The sequence below is a fragment of the Martes martes genome (assembly GCF_963455335.1).
Source record: "Martes martes genome assembly, chromosome: 3".
In the NCBI taxonomy this organism is placed as follows: domain Eukaryota; kingdom Metazoa; phylum Chordata; class Mammalia; order Carnivora; family Mustelidae; genus Martes; species Martes martes.
The window spans coordinates 12,264,177-12,278,799 of NC_137890.1; the positions used below are offsets into that span (position 1 = coordinate 12,264,177).

Below are 14,623 nucleotides of genomic sequence, written 5' to 3' on the forward strand. Positions count from 1 at the left end.
AAATAAAATCTTAAAAAAAAAAAAAAAAAGAGAGAGACTCACTTACTTGGTATCAGAGCACTGTGAAGAGATCATTTCTTGAGCATGTCCTGCGGGCCAGGCACTAGACAATTGCTTTATACATTCTCACTTAATGTTCCTGACGATGTGGTCATTTTACACAGGAAGGAAGCCGAGTTCAGAAAGCTTATTTAAGCTGCCCAAGGTCACACACAGCCAGGATGTAATATCAAGTCCATTTGACCCCAAACTTGTGCTTTTTCTGCAAATAATATGCCGCTCGTCTAAAAGCTACCAGACTCAACAAAAGCTCGGCTCACCTCTTCAGGCTTAAAAATCAAAACTGCATGTGACAAAAAAAATTCCATCAACTGTAACATATATAGGAACGAGATTAAATTGTTACAGCAAATTATCCAGTGTCTAGCATTCACGGCAACAAAGTAGTCTTTCTACAAGCTGACTCCTACAAGAAATAACTTGACTTTGAATTTTTGTAACAATCTGCTTAAATGTAACTTTTTCATATTAATGGTAAGTGTGGGGTTCCTTTTTCAACCTGTTAGACGTTTTTTCACTCTGCTCAAAATAGATTAACAGGGACTGGATTTATCTCCCTACACGAAAAACAAAACAAAACAAAACCAAAAGAAAAATATACTTAGCACAACAGATCTGAAGGCTCAGGACACCAGACAGTGAGAAACAGTGATCCCTGAGAGACAAGTAAATAGAATCATGATCACTACACTTGCCCCAGCCTTCTGCCTTGAGCGAGTTCTGGACCATGGTACAGGGAGGAAGTATCTGGCAAATCCATGAATTAAAAACGTGGGGCTGAGAAAGCTCCCCCCAGAAAGAGCATTTGAGAGAGTACGGAAGGTTCCCTTTGAGAGTCATCAACCGAATACTGATCAATGTCACCTTGTAATAAAAGTACCCAAGACTGGGGAGAAAGAACCAATGAAATGACTCAAGGTATCAGGCCTGGGGCTCACATAGTGTCAAGACTACTACTGTTTCTCACCAGCCAGACCAGACCACCTCATGACTCTGGGACACTGGGTAAGGAACTAAATGGTTGTCCCTTAGCAGTAAGGAATAATTAACCTGAGACTATACATCAAACCAGTCCCATCTAACATGTCTTAAAATCCCGATCTGAAAGGACTAAATGGTTTCCAAATAACTTAATTGCCTCCCAGGACACTCAATAAAAGTTTATAGGAAGATAAAAGTATCCAGGGCTCAACAAGGTAAAATTCATAATATCTGACATCCAATAAAGAAAATCACCAGACATACAAGGAAGCAGAAAAAGAGGGCCTATAATCAGACCAAAAAAAAAAAAAAAAAATCAAATCTGACATGGAACACAGGTGTTAGAATAGTGAAAGACATAAAGACAGTTAATTACAACCGCATTCCTTATGTTCAATGGTGACATACAGAAGATATAAAAAAGACCCAGATGAAACTTCTAGAGACAAAAACAACATTGTGTGAGATTCAAAAAATAACAAAAGATATTGGAGGAAATTGAAATCAGATTAGACACTGCAGAAAAAATACTAATGAACTTGAAGATGTAGCAAGAGAAACAATTCAAAATGAAATGGAGAAGTAGTATCAAGAAATTAATGGGGCGCCTGGGTGGCTCAGTGGGTTAAGCCTCTGCCTTCGGCTCAGGTCATGGTCCCAGGGTCCTGGGATTGAGCCACGCATCTGGCTCTCTGCTCAGCGGGGAGCCTGCTTCCCCCTCTCTCTCTGCCTGTCTCTCTGACTGCTTATGATCTCTGTCAAATAAATAAATAAAAATCTTTTAAAAAAATTAATAGGGGCACCTGGGTGGCTCAGTGGGTTAAGCTTCTGCCTTTGGCTCAGGTCATGACCTCAGGGTCCTGGGATCAAGCCCCATACCTGGCTCTCTGCTCGGCAGGGAACCTGCTTCCCCTCTCTCTCTGCCTACTTTGTGATCTCTGTCTGTCAAATAAATAAATAAAATCTTTTTTAAAAAAATTAATAGAGCACCAGAGAACTGTAGATCAACTTTGGGCAGCCTAACATGCATGGAGAACTGAAGTCACAAAGGACGAAAGATGGCAGGGAAGGGGCAAAAAAAAACCAGACAGAAGATTAAAAGAAATAATGAAAATTTTCCAAATTTGATGAAAACGATAAACCTGACAGATCTGAAAAGCTCAGAAAACCTCAAGCATAAGAAATGTGAAAAAGGGGCACTTGTGTGACTCAGTTGGTTAAGCATGGCAGGTGGAGATTCTCACTGTGTCCTCACATGGCAGAGAGAGACAAACATCTTTCTCTTTGGGCTCCACATTGGGTTCCCTATTTAGTGGGGAGCCTGCTTCTCCCTCTCCCTCTGCCTCTCTCCCCTGCTCATGTTCTCTCTCTCTGACAAATAAATAAAATCTTAAAAGAAAAAAGAAACAAGAATGGAGAAGACAAACCAAAAATAGCAAGATGACCCATTTAAATCATATCAACAATCACACTACACATAAATGGTCTAAATACCCCCCATTAAAAAGCAGGATCATCAGACTGGACAAAAAGGCAAGATCCAACTCTACGCTGCTTATAAGAAACACACTGCAGGGCGCCTGGGGGGCTCAGTCGGTTAAGCATCTGCCTTCGGCTCAGGACATGATCCTGGGGTCCTGGGATTAAGTCCCACCTGGAATGCCCTACTCAGTGGGGAGTCTGCTTCTCCCTCTCCCTCTGCCTACTGCTCCCCCTACTTGGGTTCTCTCTCTTTCTCTCTCTGTCAAATAAATGGATAAAATCTTTAAAGAAGTCTATTAATTAGAAACCAAAGTAAAAACAAAAAACCACGCATCTTTCGAGCTTACGAATGGAAGATGACCCACCGCTTTCTTTTTCTACCAGTCCATCCTCTTCCCAGACTCTCTCTGCTCATGGGAATCTTTACCTCCTCTGAGAACTGCCCCATTAACACAGCCACTGTCACATCAAACCACAGTGCTGCTCCGCATGGTGACAGAGGTATCAACCTCACGGCTGATGGATTCCCAAACTTTTGTCTGTGGTTCTGCAACACTCTTCATCCCTTACACCCAGCATGTTCCACAAAGAGCTGTTCATGGCTTACGACGTTCTCAGACCCCTAGGAAGAAGCAAGGTCAGTAGGCTGCTATGAGGCATAACATGAGGAGGCCTGCCCGACCCTGGTGGGGCAAGGAAACCCCCACAAGGGGTGTAGCCGTGGTTTCTGTGACCTCAAGCCCCTAGAAAGCATGCCTACAGCTATCGGCTATGTCCCTCCCAAATCCCAGTGTCGAAGCTCTAACCCCCCCAATGTGACTATATTGATGGGGTCTTTAAAAGGTAATGAAGGTTTAATAAAGTCCTAAAAGTGGGGCCCTGATCCAATAGGGCCGTGGCCTTAGAAGAAGAAAAAGATGTTCGTCTCTCTCTGCCATGTGAGGACACAGTGAGAACCTCCACCTGCCAGCCAGAAGGAGAGTCGTCACCCAGAACTGAGCGGGCTGGCACCCTGCTCTCAGACACCAGCCTCCAACACTGTCTGCTGTTCAAGTCACCCAGTCTGTGGTGTCTTGTTGGGCAGCCTGAGCTAAGACACGACCAGGGGTGAAACTTTTCTTCTGGCACAGAGAAAGATATAAAATTAACCAAAAAAGGGCAATCTTCTCCCAGAGCTTTACTGGTATTTATTAGAAATGGGAACTGTTGTATCAGATCAGTAAGCCATACAGCTTTAACGCAAGACTGGTGGGCCAGCTTCGTTGGTTTCTGAGCTCGAATGCAAGCACTAAATACGACAGATATTGGAGTGCCTACTACGTGCAGAGATCCTGCTGGGCCCATCGTTGTAAAGTATCTCATGACAACCTCATAAAATCATCATTTATTAAACTCATTTCCCAGATAAGGTCCAAAACTGAAGAGGTTCAGATTCTACCCAGTTGTGATAGGACGAAGCAAATGTCTAAAATGAGATTTACAAGCCACAATGCCAGCTCCTCCCAGTACCCTCTCGACGGGCTTCTGAGATCAGTGGTCCACACCTATCGCCGTCCCTGGGGTTCATGCAGCTCTGGGCAACCTCAGGGCCAATGTGAGGAAAGGCAGCCACGTGTAGCCGAAGGCAGGCCTGTGTGTGAACCCTGGTTAGAAACCTGGTTATACAGTTCATCGTTAAGTACTGGGCAAGTTACCTCTCTGAATTGGCTCCCTGGGCAGTGCTGGGGCGTTGCCATAGAGACAGCAAGGTCTGCAGAGCCTTGCGCGTTTACCGTCTGGCCCCGTTCGCCCACCTCTCGAACGCAGAACAAATGAGATGCATTTCGGAGTGGAGCAGAGTCATGGCGCACAGGAGAAGATCAGGACAGTCAGGTCTGAGTTCACCCCAGTGGCAACTTCCTGGCCTTCTACCAGCCCCCCAACTCTGGCCACCAATTAACTCATATATGAAGTACAGAGTCTCGATTCCCAGGATCTGACTCGCATTTCTGCCACAGAAAGGCCAATCAATACAGCAGCTGATGAAAACACGCGTCTGCTCCCGTGGGGGCAGTCTCATGGGCACGGCTGCCTGGACCCAAGGACAAGGGCAGGCCAAACTCGCATGGACACACGGCCATCAACTCTATTAACTGGCCAGTCAGAGGACAAGTCTAACGAAGGGTAGAGCATAACTGATTACCAATTATCACTAGCTTATTTCCTGTCTTAGACTGTGGAATGCATGCCTTCTCCCCTTAGGCTTTTGCAAACCCGCCTGGGGCAGCCCGCTCTGACGTGCGTGCTTCACGTGATGGAAACAGTGAGCCGAGGCACGGAAGGCTGGGCTGGGACCCCAGCTGCCTGGACCGACCACTCAGGCACGGAGGTCCACAACTCCACGTGCCAGGAACTTGGGGACCCTAGCTTCCCACGTAACACACACAGGCAGGCACATGGGCAAAGCCGGCTGCCACAGCCCCCGTTTAGATCTGGTGGGACCGGTCACACTTCCTCTTGGTTTGGCAAGTAAGCAGCCTCCCAAATGAAGCCGGTAAAGGTGAAAATCACAGCAGGAGCATCGAAACACTAGGCTGAGGACACACCCGTGTTCACTGCAGCAGTCTTCACAGCCACTGATGGTTGTGAAATACACAACCTCCAGGTCCACCCACAGACACGCACGCGCAAAAAAATGGTGCGTGCATTCAAACGCGTCTCAGCTGAGCCTTAAAAGGAATGGATATCCTGTCATATGCTACATTGCAGATGTATCCTGAGGACAGGAAGCTCAGCGAAATAAGTCACAGAAAGACAGAGGGGGTTCGAGGCCGCTGAGAGGTATCTGGAGTAGCCCAACTCCTAGAAACAGAATTAGAATGGTGGTTGCCTGGGGCTTGGGGCGGGGGAAGGGGAAATGGGGAGTTGTAGAAGGGCATGCAATTTCAATTTTTTAAAAGATGGAAACGGGCACCAGGGTGGTTCAGTTGGTGGAGCATCTGCCTTCGGCTCAGGTCACAATCCCGGGGTCCTGGGATCGAGCCCCGCATGGAGCGCCCTGCTCAGCGGGGAGCCTGCTTCTCCCTCTCCCTGCCATTCCCCTGCTTGTGCTCTCTGTCTAACGAACAGATAAAATCTTTAAAAAAGTAAAACAAAAAATAAAGAGGAGAAGAACATTCCAGAGACCTGTGGCACGAGGTGAATATAGTTAATGCTACTGCCCAGTACACCTTGAGACCGTTAAGATGATTAACTCTTATGTCCTCGGTTTTCATCCATTTAAAAAATGATCATGGTAAGAGTTTCCACGACAAATACTTTTTGAACACCTGAGTAGGTCCCACCCACAGGGTTACATGCTGGCTGATGTCATCACATCCGATCCTTTCAAAAACCCCACTCGCTGGGCATCACTGCGTCCATTCCACCCACGAGTAAAGCGAGGCTCAGGAGGGCCAGCGCCCCACTCCGTCATCCTGCTGCGCTGACTTCAGGGCTGGGAGTCTGATCGCAGAGCCCTTTCCCAGGCTGCAGTAACATACCACCCCGCTCAAAATCAACAGAATCGGGGGAGGAAGCAGAAACCAGTGGACAGAAATCTCGTACTTTCGAGCACCTTTACTAAGAGCAGAGGAGAAAACCCAGCCAGAGTTTCCGGTTTTCACAGGTGAGTGACTCTTCCCCGGTTCAGCAAAATCAAGACTTGTCCTTGGCTCTTCCAAAATGGATTCTGTCGGCCAGCCTCCGGGCACCTTCTGGTCATTATTTCTGCTCCTATGTGCTTTTATTTCATTGAATTTGGGGATACACTTTTTTTTTTTTTTTAGAAGATTTTATTTATTTGACAGAGAGAGAGAGCACGCGAGCACCAGCAGGGGAGTGCGACAGAGGGAGAAGCAGGCTCCCCACGGAGCAAGGAGCCCGGTGCCATGTGGGACTTGATCCCAGGACCCTGAGATCATGACCTGAGCTGAAGGCAGACGCTTAACTGACTAAGCTACCCAGGTGCTCCTGGGGATAAACTTTTATTGATATTTTATACACATGTGGTACACATGGGGTAAGCGTAGAGGTCACTGTATTTTTCCCTGCTGATTATACACACAGAACCTGCACCCAGATCAAGAAACAGAACTCGGCCAAGGGCCCCAGAAGCCCTCCTTGTGCCCCGTCCCCGGGCACCCCTCCCGCCTCCTCAAACATCACAGATCAGTTCTGTCGAAACAACTTATTTTCTTTAACCTTATGAAATTACCTCTCAGGTTGGGATTTTATCATGACAGAGAATAAAACATGGAAACATGGTCAGAACAGAAGGGTGATAGAGAGCACGAGCTCGTGTTTACGCAGACCTGCACCTGAATCACGGCCATCGCATTTCCTCACTGTGCGCCTTCGTGAAAATGACTTCACCTCGCTAAGCCTTGGCTTCCTCATCAGAAAAAGTGTATACAATGGGCTTTTCTGGAATGAATGAAATACTGTAGTTCAAACTAACAGGATGCCTTGCACAGAGTTATCACTCTTCAGAGCAGGTGCTGGCTGACTATGGCTTCCTGTATTATAAATAAAGTTTTATTGGAACAAAGCCACACCTCTTCATTTACATACTGTCCACAGCTCCTCCTGCACTACAAGGGCAGCCTTGGGTTACTGTAGCAGAGACCCTCCGGCCTGCAAAGCCTTCATATAGTATTTATTATTTGGCCCTTTACGAAATGTACCGATCCCTGCTTTAGAATGTGGGCCACATGAGCTGCTGTGTCCACAGGGACTAGAACAATCTGGCACATGGTAGGCAGTCATGTGGTGGCTTTCATTTGTGTGGCATGGGACAAATGAACCCCTATTTCTTTGTCATTATTAACGGGTTTTCTGTATTTTGCAGCTGAACACACTCCTAGATGGTATTATAAGAAAGGAGCAAGATGACAAAAATCAAGCCTGATAAAACTTGAAAGAAGCCAGCCCTGGAGGTGCACGGGAAAATCAATAGGTCTGTAAGTTCTAGAAGGGCACTGAACTCGGGGTCAGAAGGACCTGGTCAGAACCCCAACTCCACCATTAGCTAATTTATGGTTTAAAAAGGCAAGTCGGGGAGGGCAAAGTTGTTAGAAATAATAAGATAGCATTACCCTCCAGTGTTTTGAGAATCAGTATTTTAACATAAAATACTTTTGTGAAACAATGTTCCGTAGAACTAGCCACATTGTACTGTAATTATTTGTTTTCCTTGCCTCTCTTACCAAGCTGTGCACTTTTCTTTTTTTTTTTCAAGCTGTGCTCGTCTAATGAATGGAAACCGTCACCACTTCTTGCTGTCACTCGTGTCTTCTATGGTACAAAGGATGATGACAGACAGTGTAGGCACAAAATAATTGTTGGATAAATAGAATGCAGAATTAGATTTGGCCCATCTGTGGTCATCTGCCACATCAGAAAAAGGAACGGGAGTCGGGCAGGCTTAGATTTAATTCAGGCACGCGGAAACGCTAAAGAGTATTTGGAGACAGGAACAAGCTGAGAAGACACTATTCACACCCGTTTTTAGGTACGGGACAGATTTGCTCATTCACCACCTACCCACTCAACTCCTGTCTGTGCCTTCCTTGTAACACTCTCTCCTGCTCTGTGATGTGTCCTTCCCTGGTTTTCCTCCTCCCCGTCTGTACCTCCTCTGACGGCTCTTCCTTCTCTATCCCTTAAATGCTGGTGGCTCCAAGCTAGCCTCCTTTACACAGTCTACCCTCTAGCCCAGTGTCAGAGCTTCAAATGATATTTAAAATAACCCCGGGGACGGGGGGCTCTGGGGGGCTCAGATGGTTCCATGTCCAACCCCTGATTTCGTCTCAGGTCATGATCTCAAGTGTGGTGAGGTTCATCCTCATCTGGCTCTGGGCTCAGTGCACACTCTGCACTGTCCCTCTCCCTTCCCCCTCTTCCTCTCGCTCTCCCCCTCTCTTTCTTCAAATAAACGAAATCTTTTCAAAAAAATATTTTAGGGTGCCCCTGGGTGGCTCAGTCATTAAGGTCTGCCTTTGGCTCAGGTCGTGATCCCAGGGTCCTGGGATGGAGGCCCAAACCAGGCTCCCTGCTGGGCGGGAAGCCTGCTTCTCCCTCTCCCTCTCCCACTCTCCTTGCTTGTTTTCCCTCTCTCGCTGTCTCTCTCTCTGTCAAGTAAATAAATAAAATCTAAAAAAAAAAAAAAAAAAAAAATTGGGGATGCCTGGATGGCTCAGTTGGCTGAGCACCTGCTGTTGGCTCAGGTCGTGATCCTGGTATCCTGGGATAGAGTCCCACATCCTTGCTCAGCGGGGAGCCTGCTTCTCCCTCTGCCTGTGACTCCTTCTGCTTGTGCTCACTCTCTGACAAATAAATAAATAAAGTCTTTTTAAAAAAATTTAAATAAAATACTCCTAGGATTTCTAAGCCCACATTTCAACTCAGATATCTTTCCTGTGTTCCGGGAGATACACCTACTGGTATTGCCCACGGGACATCTCCACTGGGATGGCCAAGGATGCCTGAGTCCTCGGGTCTGGATGGAACTCCCTGTCTTCACCTCCTCACAGACGTGGCCACTCTGAGACTTTCGTCTCCAGCGACTGGCACCACTGTCCCCCAGATGGCAAAGCTGGGAACCCAGCTGCTCTGAGCCTCTTTTCCGTCATGAGCTCATCCATTCATTCACATCCCCAGCCACCTCCTCCCCCCAAAACCTCTTGAACTCACCCACCTCCCTCCAGCTCTCCACCACGGTTCTCCCTTAGCTCCTTCCAGCGCCGTCTCCAGCCTGAAAAACGGCGAGCTCCTCATGGCCTTCCTGACTCCAGTGTTGTCCTACTCCAGTCCAGTCCTCTTTCTAACTGATAGATGAGATCATATCATGTTCCCTCTAAAACACACTGACGGCTTCCCAAACACGTTGGCTTAGCACAGAGCTGTGCTCTCCAGCACAAGAGCCGCGGCCACACGTGTCTGCTGAGCAGCGGGAACACGGATGGCGTGAATTGAGAGGGGCTGTGAGAGTCAAGTACATCCCAGATCCAAAGACTCAGCACGAAAAAATGTGAACTAGCTTATTCATAGTTTTTGATATTGATTACATGTTGAAATGATCATGGTTTTGGACACACTAAGTTAAATACACTTTAAGTTAATTTCCTTTTGGGATGCCCGGGTGGCACAGTCGGTTAAGCGTCTGCCTTCGGCTCAGGTCATGATCTCAGGGTCCTGGGATCCAGCCTGCTCAGCGGGGAGCCTGCTTCTCCCTCTGCCCCTCCCCCTCCATGCCCTCTCTCTCTCCTGACAAATAAATGAATAAATCTTAAAAAAAAAAAAAAAAGTCAATTTCACTTTTCTTTTAACATAACTGCTAGCAAATGTGAAATTACATATGTGGCTCATATTTTCTTTCTACTGGGTGCCAATGGTATAAAAAGTCCCTCAGGGATGCCTGGGTGGCCCAGTGGGTTAAGCATCTGCCTTCAGCTCAGGTCATGATCCCACGGTCCTGGGATCGAGAGGATCGATCGGACTTCCTGCTCGGCAGAGTCTGCTTCTCTCTCTCCCTCTGCCCTACCCCACTGCTCGTTCCCTCTCGAATAAATAAATAAAATCTTAAAAAAAAAAAAAAAAGTCCTTCAAAATGTGGCTCCCTGCCTACCTTATAGGCTCCTCTTTCTCACCCCTTCACCTGAGCCCCTCCCCCTAACCTCTCAACTCCAGCCACACCTGCAGGTTCCTGAAGGTTGCTTTCTGCCCTTTAAAGCCGGGGTCCCCTCTCACTAGAACATTCTATCAGGTCAACTCCTATTGGCCTCATGGGACTCAGTTTCATAGTACCTGGGAAGGAGACCCTGAACATCAATGTTGTTTGTTGCCCCCCACTGCCCAATGACCCTGGCCCCAGTGGGGCCCCTGTCACATGCCCTGGGCTAGTCACTGACTAAGCTTGATACCCCACCTGGATCATACATTCCCTGTGTCTTACAGTTATCCCCAGCGCAGTGGCTCGCGAAAGTGCTAGATACTCTGTACTAATTCGGAGAACAAACAGAAATACAGTCAGTGAACTTGTAGTCCCAAGTGACGTCTAATAAAAGACTCAGATACAACCTTAGGAAAGTGCCCTGAGCCTAAAGACAAAAGAAACAGTAAGCTGTGTTCTCACTCTGGGTTCATAGGGGTGAAACCTTTGTAAAGAACATGACACATCTTTCAAACTTTACAATGATGGAAACCCATGCCTTTGGATGGATCTCAAGCAGTGAAACACTTGAGTGCAAGCATCATATACTAGTGGGCTCCCCGTAGCTTCATTTGTTGTAAAAAAAAAAAAAAAAAAAAAAAAAAAAAAGACTGGGAACAACCTACATATCGCATTATTTATAAGAGGCGTTATAAATCACGGCATGTCCATTCAGCGGAATGGCACGAACCTGAAAAAGGAGGAAGTGGATTCTATGCGCGGAAAAGGAAAGAGCTTCAGCATACATTAACAGAAGCGGTGGGGACGGTACAGGAAGTTGTATATTGTTTCCCCCAAACAGCGTGTTTCAGAAATATGTGCTTGTATATACACAGACACGGACGTTTATCAGGAGGATACAGGGGCGACTGGTAATGGTAGTTTCTGGAGGGAGAGGTGGGGGAAGGGGTCAGAGTGAGCCAAGTCTTCACGGAGCATGCTCTTGGCACTTGCTAACCCTACGTATGTAGTATTTTCCAACAAGATTAACAAGGGCTTTCTGGTGGATGCTCTTCTTCTGTGATAGGTCTGTACGGCCAAGGAACCACACCTGGTTCCTCACCTTTCCCAACGCTGAGCAGGTGGTCAAATACCAGCATCAGTTTCCCGCCACTTACTGTGATCTTCTTGTGGTCGGGAAACTCGAGGCCAAAATAGTCCCCTTCCACAAGGTTGAGGTGGTTGCAGACCGCATCCAGCAACACTTTCCCCGGGGCTCTTTGCTGGGAAGAGAAACAACAGGAGTTACCCTCCTCCAACACAGGAAGAGATGAAAACAAACCCTGGCTCCCATCATGGGAAGCCTCTTCATTCCTGAACCTTCCGGCCCTTCTCAGCTTGCCCATCTCCGTGAACGCTGACCACTGGACCCCCCCGACTGCACCCCCTGGAGCCTTTTCCAGGCTGCATTCCTACTTAGGTGCTAATTCTCTGCCATTTTCCTCTCCCCACCCCAATCCCACGCACCACCCCATTTCTTAAAAAAAATAAAAAACAAAAAACAAAAAAAAAACCACATATATATTTATTTTAGAGCAGTTTTAGATTTACAGAAAATTGAAGACAAGACACAGAGAATTCCCACATAGCCCTTTTCACCACACACACAGGATCCTTTATTGTTAATCTTGTATTAATCCATTTGTAACCATAGCTGAGCCAACACGGACACATTATCAATATATTATCGGCACCCCGAGCCCACACTTTACACCAGGGTTCACTCTGCATTCTACAGGTCCAGACGTCTTGACAAATGTATCAGATCACGTCTTCACCATCACAGGGTCACAGAGGATAGTTTCACCATCCTAAGAATCCACCGTGTGCCAACCAGTCAACCCCCACCCACCCCCCACCCCCCGACTCTCGGCTATCACTGGTCCTTTTGCTGCCTCCACTGTCTGCCTCTTCCAGAATGTCATATAGTGGGAATCACATGGCATGTAGCCTTCCCAGGTTGGCTTCTTTTGCTCAAGTGTATGCACTTAGGTCCCTGGATGTCTTTTTGTGGCTTCTTGGTTCATTTTTTTTTAAACTGCTGAATAATATTCCCTTGCATGAATGTAACACAGTTTATCCATTACATCTTTTTTTTTTTTAAGATTTTATTTATTTATTTGACACACAGAGAGAGAGAGAGACAGCGAGAAAGGAGGAGCAGGAGAGGGAGAAGCGGGCTCCCTGCTGAGCAAGGAGCCCGATGCAGGGCTTGATCCCAGGACCCTGGGATCATGACCGGAGCTGAATGCAGACGCCTAATGACTGAGCCACCCAGGCACCCCGAAAGTCATCTTGATGACCACCCAAGTGTTGATGAGGAAGAATAAATAAATATTTGCTATATTTATATATAAAATAGATACATATAGCTATATATAGCAACATATAAATATTGCTATAAATATTTGCGTGCAGGTTTTGTGAGGACATAAAGTTATCGACTCATGATTCTTTGTCCTTTCTGTGGCTGTGGAACCCTGGTCCCACTCCTCGTCCCTCCCTCCGCAAGTACGGCAGAATTGAGGACTTCCTTCCCTAGGTTCTCCCAGCACGTTGCGCAAACTCGCTCCCACACCTCACCTACACTGAAGGTAAAGGTTGCATTTTATTAATCTCTGTATCCACGGTGCCTACAGACCAACCAATTTGGAAGTGAATGAACAAATGAAGAAAACTTCCTCTTCCACAGTATTCTATACAGTGAAGTAGACACGAGCCTGTGTCTCCACTTAAATTCTGGGCTCCTTACTCACCTTCATATTCTTACCGTCCAGCAAAGCAGCTGGCACTCAACCAAATGCCCACAGCAACCAGTACTGTACAGGCACTTTCTAGTTACTGAACCTACAGGGAAAGGGAACACAGGATAGAGAAGGTCCCAATCCCTCCCCTCAACCCTAAGAACCATATGCCTTGGCTTCTCTTCGCTGCTTGGTGGATTCCTTTTTTTATTTTATTTTATTCTTAAAGATTTTATTTATTTATTTGAAAGAGAGAGAACGAGAGAGAGAGAGCGCGAGACAGGGGGAGGGTCAGAGGAAGAAGCAGACTCCCCACCGAGCGGGGAGCCCGATGCAGGACTTGATCCTGGGACTCCAAGATTAATGACCTGAGCCAAAGGCAGGGGCTTATTAACCCACTGAGCCACTCAGGTGCCTCTGCCTGGTGGATTCCTAAAGACGCACTAATAAAATGGACCCAAGTCCACCACACAGATCAAGCACCGGAAGAAAAAAGTCTCAAAACATGGTCATTTTACTGCTTTTACATGTGCACTTTCCCCCTGAGAAGAGTGGAGCATTATAGGAACCAAATAGTAACCTGGGGGGCTAATGGACAGAAAGAGCTAGAGGCTGACAGGTTCAATGATGGGCATGTCCATTAGCAGGAGTCATCAAAGAGGCTTCGGTGTCCAGTCTATAAGCATTTTTTTTTTTTTAACAGATGCCACTTTATATCCCTAGAATTCTTATCACCGAAGTCCAGAAGATATTCACAGCTATCTGAAGGCGTACAGTATTTGCCATGGGGAATCCCAACCTCACCGGGCTCTTCCGGTGCCTGGTTCAAGAACCATTGGTAGAATTATCTCACATGAGCCGATGGCAGGACTAATGAGAAAAACAGGGATGTCTAACAAAGAGAGAAAAGATTTCATTCCCATTCTCTAAGAGAAATCATCCCTCCTGTACTTCCCACATTGGATCTACTCCGACAGTTTGCAACATCGTTCTTCAACGCCTGTCTCCAATGGATTTTTTTGGAACTTCACACTCAAAGTAATTTTGTTCAAACTCACATCACGGTATATGTTAATTAAGTAGGATTTAAATTTTTAAAAAACCCCACAAAACAAAAAATCAAATCACAGAACGTAAAACGGATGGTGGTGTTGGTGAGTGTACTTAGTGGCACTGAATTGCACATGTCACGGCTAAACTGGTCAATTTCACGTGACAGATGTTTTCTCACAATGCAAAATGCAGAAGGAAAAAAAACAAGAAAAAGGGGCAGTGGGATTCACATCTGAAAACAGCCACAGGGGGTGATGCATGATAGAGTCTGTTTCAAATTTTTTTACGAGCCAGAAAGTGAGTTCTTCTTAGAACATTACAGCTTAGAAAAATACTGAGGGGTAGGACTAGTTCAAGGAAGAGTGGTTGTGAAGGCCCAACCGCACGGGGAGAGGGAGCGAACACCCACGTGGGCGCACGCGACATCGGCTAAGATTTCTCAGTGCAAAGAGGTCTTTTATGTGTTTGGCAGGAAATGAACATTGTTGGAGTAACTGCAAATTTTGCATTTGGGGCAGGCTTTGCACCAGGAGCCAGGAATCGGGTTCAAAAAGCTATAAATCCACCAGCCCTT

The 14,623-nt window shown here is 46.6% G+C and overlaps 1 protein-coding gene across 3 annotated transcripts in view; it reads right to left on the reverse strand.

Annotated features, from left to right (window-relative positions):
• Positions 1–14,623, reverse strand: part of FARP1 (FERM, ARH/RhoGEF and pleckstrin domain protein 1) — a 267,734-nt gene that overhangs the window by 82,947 nt on the left and 170,164 nt on the right. For all 3 annotated transcript variants that reach the window (XM_080799514.1, XM_080799516.1, XM_080799515.1), the window contains exon 3: positions 11,371–11,475. In XM_080799514.1, coding sequence (XP_080655640.1) covers positions 11,371–11,475 — 105 coding nt within the window. The remainder of the gene's footprint in view (positions 1–11,370; positions 11,476–14,623) is intronic.